We start from the raw sequence: 10,642 nt of genomic DNA, 5'->3' as shown, positions 1-10,642 counted from the left end.
CCCTTTTAAGCAAGGCCATTTTTGCACTGGAGGATGCTGGGGGGGGGGGCAAGCAACAGGCCCACAACGGAGAAGGAGAAGTAGAACTGCAGGAGTAAGACGAGAAGGCTGGTCCCTGTTGCCTGGCAGTATCGAGGCCAACAAAAGAAGCAGGGAGCTGGGAGTGTTTGCTTAACCTTTTCTCTGAAAGGTTTGGAAAGGAGACAAAACAGGTTGGAAAACAAAGCTAATCTCTGTGCCTGGGCTGTGCATAAGAAAATGTTTGCACTGCAAAGACAGCAACCCCAAAGGCCCTGCACTGCTTTGCCTCCTCTAGTAGGGCTAAGGTCGTCCCCGTCCCCCCCAAATCTGGGCATCTAGACCCAGGAGCACTTGAGTGTATGGAAGGTCCCTCCCCTTTCACAAAAAGAAAGAAGTTTTTTAAAAGGTGTTACAGTGGACCCATGAGCATGCGCAGAGTGTCTTGCATCTATAGAAGGAATGTCTTCAGATCCGACTGGAAAGTGTCTATGGGTGCTGTGGAATCTAGGGCTGCAGGGGTCCCATCTTGGAAGCTGCAATGCCTGAAATGGACAGGATTGCCAACTCTGACTGAAGCTATCCCTGGAGATTCTCCCTCCCTGTACGCCACTTAATGTAATGTCATATATCGAAGGAAACCCCCATAAAATCTCCAGACTTGCTTTCAGTAGTCCCCTAGAGATCGAGGCAGATTCCAAGCTAATCCTGGAGGGTTAGCAACCCCAGAAAGGATGGCAACCTGGGATCATCACTGCCACTAAGCCAGTGGTGTAGCTAGAGGGGTGTAGGGGTGCAGAATGCACCGGGTGACACACATGGGGGGGTGACACTACTAGTGACTAAAATTGCTAAAATTGCGGTTTGTAGGAATAATAACATCATGTTATATACCATTCGATGTGTAATTTACAGCAGAATGCAATGAAAAAAACCATAGTGAAATATCTCAATTCTATCAAACGTTATGACCAAAAAATCAGAAAACAAAAGTGCAACTGTCATAGTATATAAGCAAAAAGTACATTTCCTTAATTCAGAATGGACCAATGAGACTGAGGCTGCAATCCTAACCACACTTACCTGAGAGTAAGCCCCACTGAACAAAATAGGACTTACTTCTGAGTAGACCTGGTTAGGATTGTGCCCTGAGTGTTCGAAGAGCTCATGAGATGCAATTATGACATGGCATGGAATCAATAAGGTGTTAGTGACACCCGGGGGTGTGTGACACCACTAGTGACCAAAATCACTAAAATCATAGTATAATGCCATCATATTATATATAATCAACGTGTAATTTCATGCAGAATGCAACGAAGCCACGTTGAAATATCTGTGTTCTATCAAAAGTCAAAGCCAAAAGACCAGCAAGGGCGGGGGATGGTACATCACGCCCCCCACCTGGGTTGTTGCTCTGCCCACTGCATGGGAGGAGGTCCATCATGGGGGTGACGCGCTGGCCTCCCCCACCAGGTGGTGCAAACCCTAATGATGCCACTGCACTAAGCATACTTGTGTGCTACACGTCAAATGCATCCATCACCTTCATGCAACACTGCAAGGAGGCCACTATGACGAACACATCAACACTTGCAGTAGAATCAGAGGAGCCAGAATGTGTTGGGCTACTAGGCACCCTCCATTTCTGGCAACTTGCCCGGTCCTGGGACCTGGTCCCTTTTGGTGCTGCTGACTTAGCTACTGTAGACTCTGGGGTGGCCCTGATTTGGTTAAAAATTGGATGAGTTGTGGGAGGTTTGTGGATTTCATGAAGTTGGCCCATCCGTGAGGCCAACTGAAGTGGTTGCCTCAGGTAGCAGATGGGTAGGGGTGTGTCTCCATCTCTGTCCTCCTGTTTGCCTCCACTGCCCCTCCTCCTCCTCCCCTCCCTGGATTGGAAAGGAGGAGGACAGGGAGGGGGAGGAGGAAAGTGCTGAACTGGAACATTGGAGAGTGGGAAGAGTAGAGGTTGGCACATCATTGGGTAAGGGGAGGCAGTCACTGGCATGCTGTTGCAGGCATCAGGAGGTCTGGGACGAGCCTTGCCCATAAGCACTGCTCCAGAACTTGCTTGCCAAGAGAAAAGGGAGATAACCAAATCCTCCTGGGGCACAGAACGCGTGTTTATAGTGTTCTGATTAATTAATCGAGTACGAACTGGCATTCCTGGACAGCACTCGATCACTGTCATGACAACTTACATGTGTTGGAATGGTGGAAAGGAACCCCACCCTTTTAGGCTCCTTCACCACTGGGCATGAAGTTCGGATATATTCAGGGATTGTATAATCTCCAGTTTTAGTTTGCACCCCTGAGCAAGGTGGCCCCACGCGTGGCGGATACCCCAGGGGTGGCCTGAGGCATTTTGCCAATCCAAATGACACATCTTCCCTTAATCGACATGGGGTACAAACTACGGGGGAGCCGCTCTTTCCAAGGCCCACTGCAACAACTGAAAAGTTTGCAACTTGGCAGCCCCAGGCCGATGTCCTCATTTCATCCCCCTGGCATACCAATCCAATCCCGTACCATTCACGGTCACCACCACTTTTGTTCTCTGCTGCTTTCTGAAGAACTTGTAATATGAGTCATCTGGACTTTACCCTTCAGTGTCTGAAATGTGAACTACCAACACCAGGAACTAGAATCAAGAGCTGCTTGATTGGGGTAGGGAAGAGTGAGAAGGCCATTTACATAACAAACGTCGCTGCTACTGAACTCTTCTCAGGGGCAGCAGTTCCAGTGTATGGTTTTGCACTTAGGCAGCTCTCAAAATTGTTCCTGTAGCTGCTAACACAGAGGGGTCCTTCATCGGCATAGGTTGGTGCTGGAGCTTGATGATAAACCAGGGGTTGTCTGTGCGGCAGGAAGCGCTGGGATGCCCACAAGGTTTATCAGAGGGCTCCTCCATGAGAAAATCCATAACGGCTGAACAAACTGTCCTGGAAGATAACTTGCCCATAGGCATCAGTCCTCCCTTTTAACGTACATCTGTGGAAAAGCACATGGTGTATTCAAGTGCATTTTCTCAGTTCACAAGACATGACCGTAGCACCCCAGAGGGCCAGAGAGCACTCCTTGCGAGGATTAACTGGGCACCTTCGAAAATGCCCCAGAAGCCTCTGCCAGATGCTTTGCTTCTGCAAAAATCAAGTTGATGGGGAAAAGGGGCTTCCTCAAAGAGAAAGGCAAAAACTACAGAGCTCCCTCTATAGAGTCCTTTCAGCTGGGTCTTAAGACCTCTTTATTCAGGGAAGCCTTTTTATGCTGACACCAGGGGGCACGGCACTTTTTGGGAGCAATCCTAACCAATATTCCAGCCCTGACCTAGCTGCAATGCAGCCCCAAGGTAAGGTAACAAACAGGTTAGGTTAGGATTGCGCCCTTTACAAACGTATTTTATTCGGGATCCAAGTTCAAAAGAGAAGGTTCAGGCTGTCATGCAAGAAACAGACCTCACTGCCTGTACCTGTTGAGAGGCACCTACAGGTTGTTAACTAAGTAAGGGGCTAATTTTTTAAATAGCATTTTGTATTTTAAAGGCAATGAAAGGTACTCATCCAGTCTCCCTTCAACACTGGCCGCTGTTTTAACCAGACTTCAGCTATGAAGACAACATTGTCCCCTGCTGGCAAAACAATAGTATGGCTGCCATGGAACATCCTGTACAGCAGGGATGTCCAAAGTTTTTGGCAGGAGGGCCACCACGGAGTTGCATCCTCCACTGAAGGCAATTTGCCATGATTTGTAAAGAATTCCCAACAATTCCCAAAAGTCTGGCCTGCCAGGAAGACTTCAGTCATACTTTGGGTATTTATTGCTACTTGACAGGCATCCTGAGCACAATGCCCATTTTCCACCAAGTTTACTACCTGTTGGATAACCAACATCATGGTTCTCAGCGGTTCTGCTATCTCATTGTCTAATAACCTAAAAGAACTGCAAATAGAACTAGAGGCTGGGAAGATCCATCCGACTTGTGCCATTTTAGAGCAGTCCTGTTGCTCTGGGGAAGACTACCAAGAAGGTATGCAAACTCACCCCTTTTGAGACCATCCTGGACCAGGGGTGCTACTGAAGCACTTTAAAAAAAAAAATGACACTGGAGCCAAACAACTGTCGTTTAATTTTTAACTTTTTTTTCCTTAAAGATGACTTTCCAATTTACATTAAGACAGTTCTAACAAATTCATTCCTTGTTCACAAAAGAGAAATTATATTAAATAATTTCTGCCAATAAATAACATTTTTCACCAATTTTTTTTTTAAAACATAACTAAAAAAAGAGCAAGAAAAATAAAGGAGGCAGTCTCCAGGCAATGGGCAAACACCACTTCAGAATCAAGAACCTCAGTCCTCCTCACACATTCCCGGGGGGGGGGGGTTTGCAATCCCACCTTCGATAGGATGAGCAAAGCTGACCAGGTGCTCTGGTGGGAGAATCGAGCTAAACGTGGTTTCTCAGGGAGAGGCGAGTGGGTGACACCGTCATGGTAGGAGAAGTTCCCTTCAATGAGGTGAAAGCACCTTTGCTCCTGAAGTTTGGAAGACCCATTGTGGACTCCCCTCCTTGTTACATGCACCTTGCTTTTAAACATGCAAGATAAAATTAAAAAATAAGAGGCTACTTATGTGGCAGCCTCACCAAAAGGGGGCAGTGCATACTGCCTTTTAACACTCTGGAATCCCACGGGCTAGTGGCCTATTTCTTAGCTTTCTTTTTTTTTTTGCAGGTCTTGTAGATCAAGGTTCTGTCCATAAATTTTTATTTTTTTTTTAAACAGAGGGGGAAAGGGAGACGGGTGTAATGGAAAAGGAGGCAAGCCGAGACCTTTTTCAGACATTCAACAGTGCTGAGACAGACTTCCTTGTTGGTTTCTCAGACTGGGCAGCCAGTCTAAGTGTGTTTCCCGAGTTATTGTGTTGAAAAAGGCAATATTTCATTCCCCCCCAAATCCAGGGCTGCTCTAAACAGCAACGCCCCCCCCCATCCTCCTTCTACAGCTATGACAGGGTCCGGCAGGAGACATGGACCACATGTTGCAACCGAGTTGTGACTTGTGCATATGACTAATGGTTGATTCTTGGGGAGCTAGAGCCTTGTTTGACATCTTCCAACCAAGGCAGTTCTAAGAGCTTCTGCAAGCTTAACGCAGCTGCGGATGAGAAGTCAGGACCAACTGCTAAATCACCTGCTCGTACGTCCTCCCCTCTGATCAACAAATCCCCCCCCACCTTTGACCACGACAGAGGCTTGTGCTGGCCCCAACCTCTACCACGTTTACCACTAACTGGGGTTCCTTCACCCGTGTTAAACCTCCATTTCAAATTCTAGTTAAGAAATAATGAGATGCTGTGTTGGGACCAAGCCTTAGAGAAACTGGTGCCAACCACGTCAGGCATGTGGTCAGTCTCTTTCCCAGGTCAAAGCAAAAGGGGGCTTGAGGAAGCACTAGGCTTCAGCATTCAATACTGGAAGCTGGTTGGCATATTGCACGTCCAACTCTTGTTTGCTAATATGGCAACAGAAGGCAGGGGTCCCGCAGGGCCCTGGGTGACTGCAGCTGGTGAAGGTGTCCCCTTCCTAGCCAAAGTCTACCCCTTGCTGTCCCCCCTTTCCACCACATTGGTTCAATTCCTAACCCTTTCAATGAAAAGATGCTGGTTGACAGCATGTTGCAGGAATGAGCACTGGCACATCAGGAGCTAATTAACACCCACTCTCCCCACAAATGGCACCGCTATTGCTCACCCCCCACAAGAACACTGCATGTTGTAAGGAGGAAATGGGTTTCCCTAGCAACCAGAGCCTAGGCTGGGCCTGATGGCAAGTGCGCTGAATGTTGTCACTTGTGGGAGATGGTGCTCTTGTTTCCTTTCGGATATCAGAGTAATACTGGGAGAAACGGGAGAGAACCCAGTTGAGGAAGCCAGGGATCACCCCATCTCCAAACCGCATCTGTGCTTCGAGCTGCTCAACTGAAAATGGGGCCTCTCTGGCATGCTTGGGGACTACGTGGCACTGCCATTTCAGCAACTACCAGCTCTCTCCCTCCCCTCCCCTCCCCGGCAAACAGTGACTCAATCAGAAACTATGAACCTGCTTTGAGGGCATGAGGGACACCCGACAGATGACTCAATTGGTGATGCACAGGATGCCAGCAGTAAACCCACAAAACTTTGCTAGCTAGTTAGCAGACAGCGTTTGCTTTGCAACCGGGTAATTCTGGAGCAGAACAAGCAAGATGGGTGAACAAAGATCTGGAAGAGGATGGTGGGAAGAAATGAGCCCGTGACAAGCGTGTCAAAGGACACGTGAAGATTGTGGTATTTCAGGCCCAAAAGTCTTTCCCATCTCACGGACTTCATACAGCTAATGCAAGCAAAGAAGGGGTACATGCACACCACTGCCAGGAATAACATTTCCACCAAGGATGAATAGGGAGAAGAGTATCTGGACAGCTTTCTGGGCTTGAGAACCAAGGCAGAGCCAGCTAAGCAAGCATTGCCCCCCATTACACAAGAGGTGCAGCAGGGTGTAGCTTAGGTGACACATTTGCTTTACATGACTTCTTAAGACATGCAAATACTCCTGCCTACACAGTTGGATTTTCCTGCATATTCACGTAACAAGTTGTCCCTGTCCCCTTGGAAAATCCATTGCTTGTGTGTTACTGTAAATACAATGGAGCCTAACCAAATGGATGGAGGTCTTCACACATTCCTCAGAGTATCAAGCAAGTGCGGCAACCCCGTAATCCCACATCCATGCAACAAGGGTGCTCATTTCCTTATCCTACCTAGGTAATTCTCAAGTGTCTGTCACAAAACCAGACCTACTCCAGACAAGGCCAGGCTACCTGCATCTTAACAGGAGCAAGCAGAGGCCTCACTCTCAGCACATCCTACAAGAACTGGTGCCCTGGTTAGGCCCCACAGAAACCACAGGAGGAGCACTTTGTTTAACACAAATAGAATGTTTAATTTTCCAGTGCAGGGGTGGGTAAACTTTCAACTTTTAGGGATCCTGGACCTTTAATAATTGTATAGAAGAGGGAATGTCAGATGACAAGCTGCACCTGCTGAAATGCTTTCTCCTACACAATTGTTAAAGGTCCAGGATCCCTAAAAGTTGAAAGTTTGCCCACCCCTGTTCCAGAGGAATGAACGTTTGCGCCGTTTCAAGGCAACATCCATGTTAAAATGATGGCACCAACTAACTTAGCGGTACCTAGCCCTGAAACAGAATCTGCTGTGAAATGCAGACAGACCAACCCATATAACAATTAGATTTCTACAGGAAAAGCCTAGACCCAAAGTGGAAAAAAGAACAGCAGCCCCATTTTTAAAAGGCCACCTTTTGCTTTTGGAGCACTGCCTGGATGGTTCCTTTTGCTCTTAAGCCATTAAGCTACAAGAGGCTGGAAGCAGGAATTGTCCATGGAAGACTGGGTCAGGTATCACACCAGTCAGGAAGGGGCTACGGCTGCACTGACTGAAGTGACTCCAAGGGGAGGGCATCTGGACCTCTTTTCAACAAATGACCACATCTGCATTTTATTTTTATTTCCCCTTTTCTCCCCCCCCCCCAAACTGGGGCTTGGTTTTCTGTCAGAGTCATTAGAAAAAAGCTAGCCAGCTTGCTGCTCTGCACACAGGAAGCCCACCTTCAAAGGGCACCACATCTGTTCAGTTGCTGCTATTTGGCACAAGACAATTCCTCTGCTGGCTGCTCAGATCTGAAAACAAATGGCCTTCAAAGAATTAAAGAGCGCAGATGACTCCAGCTGCCAGCCACTAACTGGTTCCATTCCAAAATTCTCTCCCCTAAGTTCTCCAGTGCAACACCACTTGGCGGCAAACTTGCGTGATCAGAAGGTACAGAATCGGCCATAACCTAAGCTTTGTCCTCCTCGCTTTCTCACTGTAGCGCCCCGTCCATTTGCGACTTTCCTCCTGCAGAGAAAAGCAAGCTGCTTTTCTCCTCGAATGGGTCCTATTGCCAGCAACACTACTCACAGGTCGCCTACAGGGCTATTTCAGTCTCCAACTGAAGCCTGGAGTAAACATTTTTTCCACGTATTGTAAAAGCTACAGAGAGTTTGTACAATACTTGGCAGAGAACAAGACCGAGATGTTCTGCTGTGTCTTCATCACAGTTCAAGACAAACGCAAGAGGCGCATCCAGAGGTCTTCCATCCTTTCAGGAAGAGGCAAGGCTTAGAGCTGTCAGATATAAACCCAGGAGTTTATATCTGACACTTTACAGGATAAAATGCAACGGGGCTGGCTGAAGCTATATGGGATTTTCCTTCAGAAAGACATGCCAGGCACATGGGCAGCCTCAACACACAGCAGACACACTGAGGGAGAAGCGGCCATTAGGGGCCTGCAGGCCCCCCATGGGCTATGTTTTCAGGGACCTGTCTCTACCTGCCTGCAGCCAAGCAATACTGCTGCCACCCTTTTCAAACACACACTTGTGAAGCAACTCTCAGTCTGCCACTTTTAAAGCCTGCCTCACAGCTCTCTCCCAGTTTCCGTGGTCAGGCAGTCACCTTCACCTTGACATGACAGGCTGAGTTTCCGGATCAGACCTGCCAAGAACTGTTCAATGTTGACTAGAGAAGAGTGGGACTGTGCACCCGACCCCACCCCTGCCCTTGAACTGACCACTGGCCAAAGATGCTTTCACAGCAGCCAGTACTTGTTGATCAAAATGAGGAGTCATCTAGTGCCATGTGGAAGGGTCATGTTTTGTGACCACAATGGAGGCAGAAGAATCACAAGCACACACTGCCCTGGCAGTTAAGAAGCCCTTTATATGCAGCCCAAGAGAGCGTTGTCGGGTGAAGTGTTAAGCCAGGCAAGGGACGCTTTCAACTCTGGTGGTTCTCGCCACCCAGTGAAGATAGTCTCCACCCAGTGCCCACTCACAGCCTGCATGGGTTCCCCACTTGATCACATGGCAAGGGCAGGACCATCCCAGGCTCCACACTCAAACAGTGCAATTCAGACCAGGGAAGCAGTGTGGCTTGTGTGCAGAACTTTGCACAAACACAATCGTGCCGTCTTCCTACAGCTCATGTTTCCCACGCTACCACTTTGGTCCCAAAGCATTGAGAATGCAGAACATGGGAGGCCCCGTGTGTTCAAGTCACCCATGTGCTTTGTGGCAGCTCACCATTTAAGTAGCTATTGCGGCACAGCGTGTCAGAGGGGTGGATTGTGGGAAGAAGGAAGGTGGCTTTCCCAAAATACTAAATCTCGTGCAGGTTTTCACTTTCAGTTTAGGACTCTGCAATAATCTGTGGAGGTTGCTTTCATGTCAAGAGCAGCATACTTAAATCCCACCTGTTTGATGTTGATGCATGTCAAATGCGGGCATATCTGTGGAACTAAACAAGCAGCCAGCTGTGAAGCCAAAAGTGTGAGGCTTTCAAATGAATAGATGCCACAGGATCACATTCATCGAAGCCCACCCGTTCGGGTTAATTCCAAGAGGGTTTTTTTTTTCTTTTTTCTGAAACTGGATTCCAGAAGGAAAACAATACAAACATTTGAGGGACTGGGAATGGATAAGGGAGGCTTTTATTCCCCAGTTCCGACGACTCATGCAGACTGGGATCTCTGCAGTTGCCTCTGATAAAGTGTTTCCAAAAGGAGAGAGTGTACCAATCGCCCTATGCAACATGCCTTTAATGGAAATCAACTGATGGAGCATCAGATGCGGCGAGAAAAGAAGAAAAAAACAGCAAAAACTGGGAGGAGAAAAAGATTGTTTTCAAATGAAACGATGCCACTTAAAAAAAACCAAGGAGCATCAATTTAAATCTCTTCCAATACGTCAGACACCAGACGTGCTTCTGGGTTGTTTCTGCTCCCCCCCCCAAAGGCTCCTTCCCTCTGTACAGAACAACACTCTATATATGCACTAGTATTTAGACCCATTCCTAAATTAAAAAAAGGATGACATTTTATATACTGAACATAAAATTTAAAAAACTTACAAAATGGTCACCTCTCTTACAGAATGAATGCAAACTGGATAATGGACGTGCCTCCAGGCTAAGTTGGTTTCTTCCCCCCCCCAACCCTCCCTCCCGTCCCCACCTTCATAATAAATAAATAGAATTCGTTAAGTTTTGGATCCTTTAGTGATACACACACTGGGCGCTTGAACCGTTACTGGGCTTTCTTCCCTGTCCCGTTCTTGTCCGCAGAGTTTGTTGAGGTTAAGTTCACCGGCCCGTCTGGGTGCTTGGCATCCCTGCGTGGCGGCATGCGCTCGTTAATGCGGTCCAGGCCCCGGGCTTCTTCGAAGCTGCGGATTTTGTGCTGTGGTGAAAATCCACGGATGGCTAGAGGGTAAGAGAAACACAACAAGAAGAGTAAGTAGGAGGGTTTCACAGTCTGGCCGGTGAACAACGTTTGCAGTCACGCCACACTGCTGCTAAGCGGAGCGGAGACTTGGGAGCATGTGTCTGACTTGGGAGGGAGGTTTCCCCAGAAGGCGCTGGATGCTGTTACGCTGCCAGATGTGAAAAGACTTCTTTAACAGAGACTGGAGTCGGACAAGAGGCTTCTCCCACAAAGCTGGAGGCGTGTGGAAAGAAGGCAC

At 47.9% G+C, this 10,642-nt stretch overlaps 1 protein-coding gene across 4 annotated transcripts in view; it reads right to left on the bottom strand.

The window, feature by feature from the left end:
- Positions 1-4,138: 4,138 nt before the first annotated feature.
- Positions 4,139-10,642, bottom strand: part of PPP3CC (protein phosphatase 3 catalytic subunit gamma) — an 85,991-nt gene continuing 79,487 nt past the window's right edge. For all 4 annotated transcript variants that reach the window (XM_066639796.1, XM_066639798.1, XM_066639797.1 and 1 more), the window contains one exon: positions 4,139-10,382. In XM_066639796.1, coding sequence (XP_066495893.1) covers positions 10,207-10,382 — 176 coding nt within the window. In that variant the 3' untranslated portion in view covers positions 4,139-10,206. The remainder of the gene's footprint in view (positions 10,383-10,642) is intronic.

The sequence above is a fragment of the Tiliqua scincoides genome, chromosome 11 (assembly GCF_035046505.1).
Source record: "Tiliqua scincoides isolate rTilSci1 chromosome 11, rTilSci1.hap2, whole genome shotgun sequence".
Lineage (NCBI taxonomy): Eukaryota > Metazoa > Chordata > Lepidosauria > Squamata > Scincidae > Tiliqua > Tiliqua scincoides.
The sequence above is the reverse complement of the archived record's forward strand: the minus strand, read 5'-3'. Positions and strand labels throughout refer to the sequence as shown.